The sequence below is a fragment of the Diaporthe amygdali genome, assembly GCF_026229845.1.
Source record: "Diaporthe amygdali strain CAA958 chromosome Unknown NODE_1_length_4327563_cov_65_473760, whole genome shotgun sequence".
NCBI lineage: Eukaryota > Fungi > Ascomycota > Sordariomycetes > Diaporthales > Diaporthaceae > Diaporthe > Diaporthe amygdali.
This window is the reverse complement of record NW_026517021.1, coordinates 1,956,305-1,969,026: the sequence shown is the minus strand read 5'-3', so window position 1 is coordinate 1,969,026 and position 12,722 is coordinate 1,956,305. Positions and strand designations below refer to the sequence as shown.

Genomic DNA, 12,722 nt, shown 5'->3' with positions numbered 1-12,722 from the left:
ATAATGGAGGCTCCAAGAGGAGACAATTAATGAGTAATTGAAATTTAATGATACACTATAATGTGCCTAGGTTCTTAGCAAGCAGGCGGCGGATTCTCAAAGTCCGTTCCTGGAAAGATGGTCTTCAGTGTCTCCACTTTGGACAAGATAATATCCCTTTGTGTCTTGTCTATCCTTTCGAAGGACAGTAGAACTTTTACCAAAAGCAAAAGGTCTGACATGCACTGACGAGCCTGGGTCTGATCAATCCTCAGGCTTTTCTGACGGTCATTTCTGAAGTTGCCCGATTCCTCACCACCTCCAGTGTCTGCTGGAGCTACTGGAAATAAGGCCATGACATCAGCGATGGTGTTGGCGATCTCAAAGATTTTCTGCAAAATTCCACTCCCATGCATCCCAATGCTCGTCTCCAGCTGGAACTGCGCTAACTTGCGTAACTGTGCGGATAAACGTTGGGCGGGAAAGAATAGTGACAACGCCTCATGCCTTTCCGAGCCTATTGGCCCGCTGGACAACAAAAAGTCCGACATCGCGAGCTGCCAGACGATAGTCCTCATCCAAGCGCGGGTGATGAATAGATCAGCCAGCTGCAGTTCTGTCAGCGCTGCGGGAGTCCCTTGCAAGCGTTGCTGCTCTTCTTCAACCTCAGCCTCTTCGTCGTCTAGTTGTTGCTGTTTCTGCTCGATCCACTCGACTGTGATGCCGTCATGTTCCAGGCGGATATAGTTCAACGGGTCAGCGGTGTTGTCATTCTGAGCCATCCAATTGGCGAGCAAGTCGGCATCGAGGATGAGGAACAGATTGATTATTCGTTTGAATCCCGAATCAATATTGGTTGGTATGGATGGATCTGCCATCATTGGTCTATCCCTCAAGGGAGACAAGATGGAAGGAAAACAGTTTGTTATGGTTAGGAATCGCTCGTGGATGTATGCTTCCCAGTATATCCTCCGGCGTCGAGCATATTCAGGTTCTGTCAGTTTGCCCGGACCTCTGTCTATATGGAGCAACTGGATCATTGCAATCGCCTCTCGGAGAATTAAAAATGCTTGCTCATGCTTTTTAAAGGCCATCCAGCAAATCTCAAGAAAGATGCAGGTCGCAATCCGGATCTCGATCAGCTTATCCGAGAGCAAATCGTCCGAGAAAGCATCAACCGGCATCGCTCGTTGTCTGGCGCGGAGAGAGTGATTCATAAGATCATGGATGCGCTCGGAAGTTGTGGTAGGCATGCCAAACTCGTTACTGTTGATGAAGTCAATGCTTAGCTTATGTGTGTGTTGCTGCTGGGTCATGGTCAAGTTAATGGTGACGGCTGCAAAGCTGTAAACCAGGGCTGCGTGCGTAGCATTTGTTGACGCTAGATCGATGGAAAGGCGGATCTGCTCTGATGTGATGATGGGATTTACTGGATAGGTGTAGTTCTCGAAGTCTGGGATGAGGGCTAGGAAGTAGTCGGCAGTATAGTTGGCATGAGGCGTGATAAGAGCCCGGCTATCTTCGATCAGCCTTGCAGAGAGTGGCTCTTGGCTTGCGGTAGATGATTGGGCTCCGGGACTTTCTCTGCCAGCACTTGCACGTGGCTCCCGCGGAGAGGCATTTGATGATGAAGCGACCTGCGAGGTTCCTTCACGACTGTCCGTGTCGCGAGGGCGAAGTGGAAGGAACGACGAAGCTGAAGTGGGCTTCTTTTGATGATCGCTGCCTCCACTCCTTAGCTGGGCAACCAGACGACCACGTCGACCGTATGTGCGCTCTTTCTTTGGCGAGAAGGTGCATCGCAGGTTGAAGTGTTCGCACTGAGGGCATGGTTGTCGACCATTGCACCTGACTTTCCGCGTTCGACAACCATCGCAAGCTTGCACCTTAGGCGTTCGATCACTCATGAGAATATGCTGCGGCAGAACAAGGTTTCAATATCAAGTCTCTGAGAACGCGGCTCTGGAACCTTGAGCCGTAGTATGGTGTTGTCGACCAATGTGGCCTGGTGTTCTTCATGTCCATGTGGCACCTCGAGTGACAAGGCCAAGAAGCCATTAGTGGGCTGACGCGGTACGGGGTAGCTTCGGAGCTATTCCAACCGATTTGTCGCTGTCTGTGGAAAGCAAAATGCTACCCCCCCCTTGTCGTTTGAGCCGTGCTGAACAGTACAAATTTGCTAGCAGTATTAGCAACTCACAAATATCCTCATCATTTCATCAAAACAATATATCGCGCATTATCATCAACCTTACTTTATATATATATTCAGAAAGCTCTAAAAGTGTAGAATTAATTTCAATGAATTGCATTCCAATTGAAGGTGTACGCGGTGTGTTTATGAGGAATATTGTTGTGTTGCTGATGTTACTAGCAAATTTTCACTGTTCGGCACGGCTCAAAACGACAAGGGGGGGGTAGCATTTTGCTTTCCACAGACAGCGGCTATACCGTGCTAGCATGGCGCTATGGGCATGGGACTAACGCTTGGTGTTTCCGTAGTGCCTTTGTTGGGGGGGGGGGGCACATAAAGGAAACCATAAGGAGATCTTTGAACTTCTGTCATATATATTCATTGAAACTACGCTGTATGATATTCTGATATTGAAACACATGTGGACACACAAGTTCCCTATGCCATTCTCACGAAGACTGACGCGAGACGGTTTCGACAACCTCGACCGCACCCTCCTTTTTCTCGTCTTCAAGCACTGAGTCATCCTTTGGTGCTGCAAAACGATCTACCACAGTTTTGTGAAATTTTCTTGCGGATACGCGTTGTTCGAACAAGACTTCCAGCTCTCCATATGTCCTGTCCTTCGGCTCTGGTAGCCGGAAGAAGGTCCACAGTGCACAAAGGGCGCAAGTTCCAGCCCAGAAGAAGCCAGTCTTGGCTCCCCAGCCCCAAGCCGTTGGGTTGATCATCTGTGGTGTCAGAACGTTGGTGATAATGCCCGTGATGTTGTAGAGGTTCCTAGCAAGAACCACCGTCTTGTTTCGCAAGCGTGTGGAGCTCAACTCCGAGACAAGAGAGTAGCAAACAGGCCCGACGGTGATGTTGTAAGTCAGGGTATAGAGTAGCAGCAATGCGACAATGGCCGAGCTTGCCGAGGCGTTGCCAGTTCCCATTATCCCAGCCAAACCTATGCCCAGGAGGAATAGTGACATGCTGGTCTGGCCGTAAAAGTACAAGGAGCGTCGTCCAACCCAGCGCATCAAGAACCAAGAAAGAATAGTTCCGAAGGCTCCAATTCCGTAGCCTGCCAGAGTCATGTTGAACGCTTGACTGTCTGGTATTCCAGCGTTCTTGTAGAAATAGGTGGAGAAGCCTATGAAAGTAGACCCACAGAGAGTCTGGATAGCCCATGTCATGCAGACTATTTCAGTACGGCGTCGGTTGACTGGACCTCTGAAGAGATCTCGGTATGATGTGCCCTCTGTCACAGACTTTTCCATCTCGTTTGTGTGGATCATCATGGAGATGTTGTTATCGATGTTAAACCTTGTGTCCATCGTGCTTCGAGATATCAGGCGTAGCAGGGAGCGTCTGGCCTGATCGTATCTTCCCTTGCGCACTAACCAATACGGTGACTCGGGTGCGAGGAAGATGAGAAGGATGAGTGGAAGTGGCCAGACCCACTGCAACGCAAATGGAATTTTGTATGACCATATTCCGAGTGTTTCCATATGCTCCAGCATGCCGACCATGACTCCAGCGGCCAAAAGTTGACCCATCACCCAACACAGGTTGTTGTACGTTGTAAGATATGCTCGAAGGTGGAGAGGGCACACATCAGCCGCGTAAGTTGTCGTGAGAGTTTGAAAGACACCCCAAGGGATGCCGATAAGGAATTCGCCGATGAGGAGCTGAACGAGAGACTGAGAGAAGAAAATGATAAAAATGAAAGCAGCCACGAGAGTCATGGCTCCCATGAGGGTTTTTCTATAGCCGTATTTCTCAGAGATGATACCACTGACAAACAAGCCAGCGATCTCTCCGACATAGATAGCATTAGACAAGCCAGCTTGCCAGGAAGCAGTCAATTCGTAGCTCCCATCTGGCAGCGGCTCACCAAAGCGTTGCACGAAGGGCGGGAATGCGTAGAGCTGATTTAACAATGCCATGTCGAAGCCTTCCATGATGAGACATGTCGATAGTCCGATGGACCACGCGATAGCATTGGGGTAGGTCTTGAGAGATCTGTTATGCATTAGCTACCTGCTACAAAGTCCGAAGCGATGCATTCTGAAAGGTTCTAACAAAATACGGACGGGAAACCTTATCGGGAGAAGGCTTGTACTTACTTCCAGAGCCCCAGCTGGTGCTCGGCGTCAGTAGCTGCGGCGGCTTCTCGTGTGATCGCGTCCATGTTCAAGCTTGCATCGACGGTTCCCGCCTTCTCTGTGTCATCCACAGCCCCTACGGGCGTGGCAGAGACAGCGTTGAATGCCATGACGTGTCGTGATGTACGAGACTTTAGAGAGGTTAGGGCATCCGAGAGTGATGCCCGCCAGGGCTGTCGGGATTTAAATTGGATAATGAAGCTGTGATGATGATGATGATGATGCCGCTGATGATGGTGGATCCGAGAGGAACAAAGACATATTTATATTGAGTCGGAATGAGGGAGTTGAGTACCAGGCGATGTCTTGACGCAAGCGAACGGAAAATCGTCGCTCTGACTTCGGCCTACCCGTGAACTGTGGTGTGGAAGCCACAAGCTGGGTGTTCTCGCCCAGCCTAGCTAAGACTCGCGTGGGGAGTGATTCATGTGGAGGATGGCCTTGCCCCAGATTTGCTTCTTCCCCGGATTTCATCGTTGGGGCAGGCCAGATTCGATCTTTGTCGGGCCGACGAGAAGTGGCCACGGCCGTGGCCGGGAATGCCATCATGCTAAATCAGCTTGGCGTGTGCAATGCTAAAGCTGAACAGCGAGAACTTCCCCATGGGGTCAAGGCTGGAGAGGCTAAGAGTTAGCTGAGAACTAGGCCCGATATCTGGGGAGGGGCCGAGCCAGATCGATGCCACTACACCCTGGCAAACAAGGTTGGCGTGGCGACTATGCGTGCATACACAAAGGCCTGACCATAGACTGCGGAAAATGTCCATGGTGAGTTGTGACAGGTAGGCAACTTGCTTCATGAGCCACCTGGTGCCTATGTGTTAACGGACGAGAGAGTTGTTGTACGAGGAAACCTTTGTAGGAGCAAGTGGATGAGATTCGATTAGGAGGCATCGCAGGTGGAAGCGATTTTCTTTGTAGGCTCACAGGCATGGGCCGTTGTGGTTGTAGAATGATTATCGACGTCACGAAGTGTCTGTCACCTTGTAAACGTCCATTTATGCGACTAAGTTGCTGGACTGCACACAGAGCAGACCCCCATTGTCCCAACACCTCATTTCACAGATATTAAAAGCTGAATAGTGATGAACCATTGTCTTACATGAAGTGTGAGTGAAAACTCAACCGATTGGCTAGCACTTGCTATGGGCTTTCTCTGTTCCTAGGTGTGGTCTGTTCGTCATAGAAGGATGAGACACTCTCGGAAATCCTCTCCGACAGAATCGGCCCATAATCAGATCGCCGATCATGCTTTCACTCGATGGAAATTCGCATACTATTCCAGTACACGTTGATTCATACGGTTTGCGGCCGCGCTCCGGCGCAAGCGTGTGAAAGACCGGGCGTAGTGCAGGATATATCTTTACGAACTTGATGCTGTTCCTTTCAAGCTCGACTTATTGTCTGCTATGAGGCCCGACGGTCTACTGTTGGAAAGATGAAGCAACCGAACGCGTACCTTCATTTTCAATGATACATGCGCATTAGCATCGTTATCCATGTCAATGGATAAGGCCGGTGCCATCATCGCAACCCAACCCCGCATCATCAAAAAGAGAAGGTATACTCGGTGTCTGTTTGCTCAACCTCCTATACTGTAATTGTCTTGGAAGTGCGATCCACACCTTGTTGAGTTCGTCCAACCACTGAAGTCGCCCTCCTTGTTTTCGAACGCCGCTCAATATAGTACCACATGGCCCTCCCTTGCTCTCACACAGTGGTCATAGACCTAGCTCTAACTTTCGACTCTGCGGCAAACGATTTGTCTAATCACGGCCCAGATTCTATGAGATAGCACCGCATTGACAAAACTTGACCGAGATATGACCGAGAGAACTGCGTGGCTGCATGTAGCAGTGGCAAAAGAGAACGAGCTGTCGGAAGACGACCTTGTGATTACAGATGTCAGAGTCGGAGACCCACCGTCCAATCATGGCTCAAAAGGCGCGTGGGAGAGTCGATCGGGTGCTTTTTGGGTGCTTTGAAATATTTTAAATGTGTCCATCAACTTTCAAACTCTTTCTCATTTTGACCACTTTGGAGGGCGCGTGCTGTAAGGCTCAGATGGGGGATTTGATACTGCTCGTGGAGTACTTCTCTCTGGCAGGGCATGAAGCGATGGGCCGCAACAGGACGCCAACAAGGCAATCTTTTTATGGCTTCCAGCCGGTCAGCAGGTTCATGCCCAGGTTGACGAGGTTACCTCCAGAGAAGTCGTGGAGGCAGGACGCGTTTCAACATCTGCAAATGTTGGTAGTTGTGCTGTCACTAAGCGCCGATGCAGGGTGGCGCAGTCCCCTCTACCATCATGCTTACCATTCTGCCGGGACGCATATCAAGAAGTTTCCATGACCGTGACTGGGTCAACAGCCCTAGTCGGCCTGTCGTTGTGGGAAGCAAGCTCAGCAGTGCTGCCTGGGAAGGTACAGTGGTTACCCGTGGGCGCGGCTGCCTCCCGTCGCCCCTGCACCAACAACCAGCAACTTTGGAACAAACCATTGCAAACAAAAGGCCAAGGTTGGTCCAACGCGGGTGCAAAAGTCTGGCACTGAAAACCGCATCATCCATCGATACCCTTCCTTTCTGTCGGCTGCTTTACGTCCTGACGCCTCACAAGTAACCCATTCCCAAGATGAAACGCCATCGAAGCCCCGACGCTATTGGAGAAGGCAGCAGTCGCGCCAAATTGTCAAAGACATCATCTGAGAGCACTGCAACGGGGGCTGAGACCGAACAGTTGTTGGAAGATCATCGGGAGCTTTGCATCAGCGTTTCTCTCCGTTCAGCCAAGAAAGCGGCACGAAACGACCCGAAGCCCTTGCGGACCGATGAAGAATGGCAGAGAATTGTTCAAACGTATTTGAATATGGGTGATTCTAGTAGTGATCCAAGTTCGTCACAAGCGATTGGGGACAAAGACAACCCGCGTGGCCCAGACCCGGCTGGCGGTTCTTCCGCAGCAGCAGATCTCGGCCTTGCTGATGGGCAGCATTCTGCCCAGCACTGCAGTCCCGTGGGTCCTGCGCCGACCGCAGTGTCAAGACAACCGTCACAGGAGGGAAGTCTTGATAGAAGCGATAAGTAAGGCCCACCATTCGGCCACTACAATAAAACATGCTGGCTAATACAATTTATTTGCTGGTAGGGACGACGACTCCAGGCTTGACGATGACCATTCTCACATGAGCGACGAGGACGACGAATTCCCTTGGTACGAAGAAATCGATGGCCTCGCCAGATTGCAGCCGTCATTGGACAACCCGACAGTTTCTCGCAGAGACGAACGCATAATCGGCAGCTGTGATGCAAAGCTAATCAGACGCGGCATGATGCGCGAGTCGTTCTGGCTCGAAATGGAGTGCCCTACTCAAGAGACGCACGACCTGGCATTTGACCTGTTCGATCGGTACGGACGTCTTAACCCCGTGTTTTATGATCACGAAGTCAACAAAGGATCCGGGGTTTGGGGCAATGAACTTGACCATGGAGACCTCCTGCTCTTTGAAGAGTTGAAAGTAAACACAGACTATCGACGACGCGGTATTGGTACGAAACTGGTCAACGCCATTCTGGAGAAGACGAGAAAGAAGGTCTCGGAGCGGGTGGGCTTTTTTGCTCTGACTAGACCTGGAATTCTATCGAGTGAGATATCATGCGAAGACCCCGCCGCGGTGAGAGAAGCTCAGCAAGACGCCATGAGAGCCGCTCTAGGATTCTGGCATTCTATGGGCTTTCGGAGAGTCGGCACATCGCCATGGCTTGCTTGGACAGACTCTCCACGCCATCCATCACGACAGCTAGGGATTGCCCAGGACTGGAATGACCCAGATGATCCAGTTGCGGATGTCTTACTCTCAGGCGAATTGGAAAGAACTTGCCAAAAACTGGCAGATCCGGCGGTTGAAGCGGCAGAGTGTATCGACGAACTCACAAAGGTCTTCCCAGAAGAATTTGCAGATGCCCAGTGGCAGAAAATTGACGAAGACGGCAACACCCTGCTTCACATCGCGTCAATGTCATCCAAACCAGAGCTGGTCAGCCACCTCCTCTCCAGGGTTCCCCATCTGACAGCCGTGCGAAACAGGGAAGGCTATACAGCTCTGGAAGCCCTACAGAACCAACTCGAGCGCCAGAGAACTCGGCAATCTAATGGACACAGTAGCCGCGTCACATCCGACGCGTTCCAAGGCTTCAGCGCCTCAAGCATCGCGTGCCTTGCCGCCCTCGAAAACACGGCTGCCTTCGACCTCTCGAGTCTGAGCCCGCGAGATATCGAGGCCGTTTCGTCGGCTACGGACGAGCAGATCCGGAGGGCGCCTCAGCTCGATATAGCCGGCATCCGGAAGACGCTGCGGTACAAATACGGCTGCACATGTGGACAGTGCATCGGTGGATTCTTAAGCCCGCGAATGAAATTCGCGCTAGTCTGCGTCTCTGAAATAGAGCACGACATGATGCACTCCTGGATGGATGACACCGGGCCGGGCTGGGTTAACTTCAACCACAATCTCTTGACGCATCTCCCCGCATCGGTTCGGGAGAACCTCAAGACGAATAAGTCAATGCGGCAGGGATTTGCGAACATGTGTAGTCATTTCGCCAAGTGTCTGCACCAGGGAAGGATGCCTACGGAAGGAGAGGTACTCGATTTCTACCGGTCGCACGAGAGTGAGTGGCCACCTGTGACGAGGAACTATCTCCAGCGAGGAGGGAGTGTGGCCGCAGTGGCCAATATGATCTTCGAAAGGGCAATGGAGAGCGACGAGTGGGCTGGAGACGGTGATCATAGAGAGGTCTTCAGGGAGGACATCGACAAGCTCATGCTGTGCAGGAACGACCATGAGTTTGGCTTCGTGGCTGGGATGTGCGGGTACAAGAGAGTTAGGCCAGTTTCAAGCCGTTTTGTTGGTATGTCTGGTCGAGAACTCGATCTGGACTTTTTGGGTTGATATATGTAAGCTCTGTCTGCGACTTGAGTTATGCACGTTTCTCGCTCGACACACAAAGGAGGAGGGCTAAAGTTTGCTGTGTATTATATTCTCTGAGGATCGAGATAGACAATTGACAGGACGGGACTTGCTGGTCAGCATCGTTTACAGTCACGCACATAATCATACGGCACCCGTCTTGTTCTTCATGTCAGAAATAGTTTGATGGAGGTTATTGATGAAAAGTGGGACGATGTATCAAATCGCTGCCAAATCCACAGCGCTAAGTAGATCAACTATTTGACACTTAGACAGTGTGTAGACATGTTGTCAGCTTAGGACAATGCAATGAAATTCTGGTCATACTGGAACACAGTATTTGGATAAATCATGTGTTAGGGATGGCGATGATTGGTGACGGGTCAGTGCGCCCTTTACATGTCTTTGTGGTTACGGTTTGTCGAGCTTCCATTTGCACTGTAGTGAGATACCTAGCGCAATCCTTCACCTACCCTAGTCCCCCCTCACCAATAAATCTTCCTCTCTGTTACCTTTGACGCTGCGAGATCAATTCAATTTTGAAACATAAACGTGGTCCTGCCATATATAAATATCGTGGACGTAACCAATATGCCCGTCAAACTTGTCTTCGGCGCCGGCGGCATCGGTTGGACTGAGAAAAGCTTCACTTACACGTGGGATACGGAGGAGAAAGTCACTTCGCTCCTCGATACTCTCGAAACACTCGGCCTCAACGAGCTAGATTCGGCAGCTTCCTACCCACCCGGCAACCCATGGAACACGGAAACGCTGTTGGGACAGAGCAAGGTCGTCGAACGGGGCTTTGTGGTCGACTCCAAGATCCTTGGAGCCCGTGGCCCTATGCTTACCGACGAGCGTATCTCTGCGAGCGTGGAGAAGACTCTCCAGCTGCTCGGTGCCAAAAAGGTGAGAACGATGTATGCTCACTTCTTTGATGAGCACACGCCGATCGCAGAGACGGCCAAAGCCTTTGACAGGCAGTATCGGGAGGGGAAATTCGAACGCGTACGTTACACTCCCTTACCGACCAATACATGCATGTTCTCACCTGTCTGGCTGACAACGCGAGCCACAGCTGGGCCTGTGTAGCTACCCCCCTGCCAAACTATCAGAATACTTCTCAGTCTGCGAAGCCAGTGGCTACATCAAACCCACTGTCTACCAGGGTGAATATAATGCGCTGGCGCGGGATGATGAGGCTGATCTCATTCCTCTCCTACGTCAACACAACTGTGCTTATTACGCCTACAGCCCTCTGGCCGGCGGTTTTCTTACGGGGAAGGTCACCTTCGCGGTCAATGCCGAGTCTGAGCTCCACCGAACACGCTTTCACGGGGCCAGCGCATTCAAGGCATACGTCGATAAGTATGACAATCAAAAGATGCATGATGCCATCAAACAGCTCAAAAAAGTGTGTGATGAGGAAGGTGTGAGTCTGCAGGAGGCGAGCTTAAGATGGTTGGTCTGGCAGTCGAAGCTAGGTGAAGGAGATGCAGTGATCTTGGGGGCGACGAAGGAGGGTCAACTTGAGAGTAATGTCAAGGATGCCAGAAAGGGGCCGTTAGGGCAAAGGGTGAAAGAGGCTGTTGAGGAGCTACTGAAGGACCACGGGAAGTTGTGAAGGAGTGATATCATCGACAGTACTGGGGCTCTGGCTTGGACTTGCGTGATCTGTATCAGGCATGTCTTGTTTAGTGTAGATCTTTTATCGAAATCGTATGGAGTCGGAATTCTTCTAAAGCCCCACGATGTGCGTCCGCCCGGACTAGCTCAACACGAATTCAAATTTGATCCACTTGCGCGATTCTGTCAAATCAGAGGCTGTTGATTCTAATTCCAGTGGTCTATTAATGTCTTCTAACGTCGGCCCAAGATCTACCGAGGGTTCGCAAGTCCGACGGCCCTCTGCACGGTCATGCAAGTGCTTTCAGTGACTGCAGCCCGCAAAGATTGGTTACCAGGAGCAACCACAATGCAACAACAGATGCGTGAAAAAGTGCTGACGTGCAATACCGTATTGGGTCGAGGAAATCGCAAATGCTGCAGAGTACGCCTTTCCAACTCCAAAGAATGACTGTGAAACTAGCTCTTCCATCTCTTCTATGCAAGTCCGAGGTACTCTCGCAGCGTCTTCTGCCTCGTGAGAGATGCGCCGATGCTCCTGTCCCTCTCAGCGCCTGCTTCTGAGAGGTCCTTGATGTTGTCCAGCACTCTGATGTGCTCCTTCTTCAGTTTCTCGAAGTTTTCGTCAAGTTCTTTGTGCCATGGGTAGAGGACGAAGACTTGGAAGCATAGCGCGCTGCTAGCGACGACGAAGTTCGTTATAGAGACAACTCTCGTGATGATCGCCATCTTGATGGCGCAGACTGGGGGTTGGGTTGGGTGGAGGGTCGGAACGGCTCGGAGAGAGTCGTCGAGCGAATTTCGCGCACGTGGGCTGAACTGGGCTCAAATCGTGTCAGTTCGAGCGACCGGCCCAAACAGCAAGGAGAACGCACCTTCTTGGACGGTACTTCCGACGAACGTAGGAGAAGCAATATGCTGAGTGTCTACTTTGGGAGCCCTGGGTTGTGTGCAAGGGAGTCACTTGTGAATTTGTTGTAAGAGAAAAGAAGATGACGGGACTGGACAAGTCGGAAGCGTCTTGTTGGAGTCGGAGAAATCAGGAGCCAATGTGATTCCGAGGGATCGGAGCAGCCACGAGGGATGTGGGTCTTTAAGGTTCAGTGACATGTGAATCTCTGGAAGATTCCGTCTGCCTTTTTTGCGACTAAATATAGTGACAGTGACCCAACTCAAGGCGCCTGATGATCTGTACGAGGGCTTCAATGTAGCCAGGATTTGAACCAACATTGAAGACTTTTCCTGTGCGCTGCGCTGCTGCCCACAATCAGCAACGTGTCAAGTGCTCACGAATGCGGCAGTTCGCCGGATCCTTGAGTTTACTGTCCTCGTGCAGCTCGAACTGACAAGTGACAGGTGTGGGTGGGTCTCGCATTCCTGCACCCGAGCGGGCACGCCCTGCCTGCCGACTTCGGTGCATCGCGGGCGAGCGGATAGACGGCCCATGCAACTCTGGGCATCGACGTCTTGCAGAGAGTTGAATGCAAAGAATGACCACATCACCTTGCAAGATCACGCTCAAGCAGCTGGGGTGCTGCAAAGTGGTCTCTATCTCCTTGAGTTGTTGTTTGCATCGCGGACGAACATGTGGGGTCAGAACCATATTTTGTCATGCGCTGAGTGATTTTCATGACACGACTTTGGCTTTGCCTGTCTGCTTACTTGCATTGAAAATGATTGCACCTGCGAATACGCGAGCAGAATTTCCACGAGAATCTATGCGGGACCGTTTCCTGCACACTACCTATTTTGTTGACGGATGGATTCTGACAGATCAGATGGAGCAGCACATGATCCCCTCTGAGGA

General features: G+C 51.2%; 5 protein-coding genes across 5 annotated transcripts; 2 read left to right on the top strand and 3 right to left on the bottom strand.

The window, feature by feature from the left end:
* Nucleotides 1-74: 74 nt before the first annotated feature.
* Nucleotides 75-1,886, bottom strand: J7T55_006184 (uncharacterized protein; the record flags this gene model as incomplete). The annotated part of the gene is made up of 1 exon (XM_053141512.1): nucleotides 75-1,886. The coding sequence occupies one exon, from the start codon at nucleotides 1,884-1,886 to the stop codon at nucleotides 75-77; it is 1,812 nt and encodes a 603-aa protein (XP_053000950.1).
* A 736-nt stretch (nucleotides 1,887-2,622) lies between these two features.
* On the bottom strand, nucleotides 2,623-4,433 carry J7T55_006183 (uncharacterized protein; the record flags this gene model as incomplete). The annotated part of the gene is made up of 2 exons (XM_053141501.1): nucleotides 2,623-4,180; nucleotides 4,285-4,433. The coding sequence occupies 2 exons, from the start codon at nucleotides 4,431-4,433 to the stop codon at nucleotides 2,623-2,625; spliced, it is 1,707 nt and encodes a 568-aa protein (XP_053000949.1).
* A 2,521-nt stretch (nucleotides 4,434-6,954) lies between these two features.
* J7T55_006182 (uncharacterized protein) lies at nucleotides 6,955-9,271 on the top strand (the record flags this gene model as incomplete). The annotated part of the gene is made up of 2 exons (XM_053141490.1): nucleotides 6,955-7,403; nucleotides 7,468-9,271. 2 exons carry the CDS (start codon nucleotides 6,955-6,957, stop codon nucleotides 9,269-9,271), a joined length of 2,253 nt encoding a protein of 750 aa, XP_053000948.1.
* Nucleotides 9,272-9,880: 609 nt separating this feature from the next.
* J7T55_006181 (uncharacterized protein) lies at nucleotides 9,881-10,913 on the top strand (the record flags this gene model as incomplete). Its single annotated transcript, XM_053141478.1, has 2 exons — nucleotides 9,881-10,297; nucleotides 10,368-10,913. 2 exons carry the CDS (start codon nucleotides 9,881-9,883, stop codon nucleotides 10,911-10,913), a joined length of 963 nt encoding a protein of 320 aa, XP_053000947.1.
* A 479-nt stretch (nucleotides 10,914-11,392) lies between these two features.
* On the bottom strand, nucleotides 11,393-12,335 carry J7T55_006180 (uncharacterized protein; the record flags this gene model as incomplete). Its single annotated transcript, XM_053141467.1, has 3 exons — nucleotides 11,393-11,734; nucleotides 12,144-12,172; nucleotides 12,263-12,335. 3 exons carry the CDS (start codon nucleotides 12,333-12,335, stop codon nucleotides 11,393-11,395), a joined length of 444 nt encoding a protein of 147 aa, XP_053000946.1.
* Nucleotides 12,336-12,722: the final 387 nt, after the last annotated feature.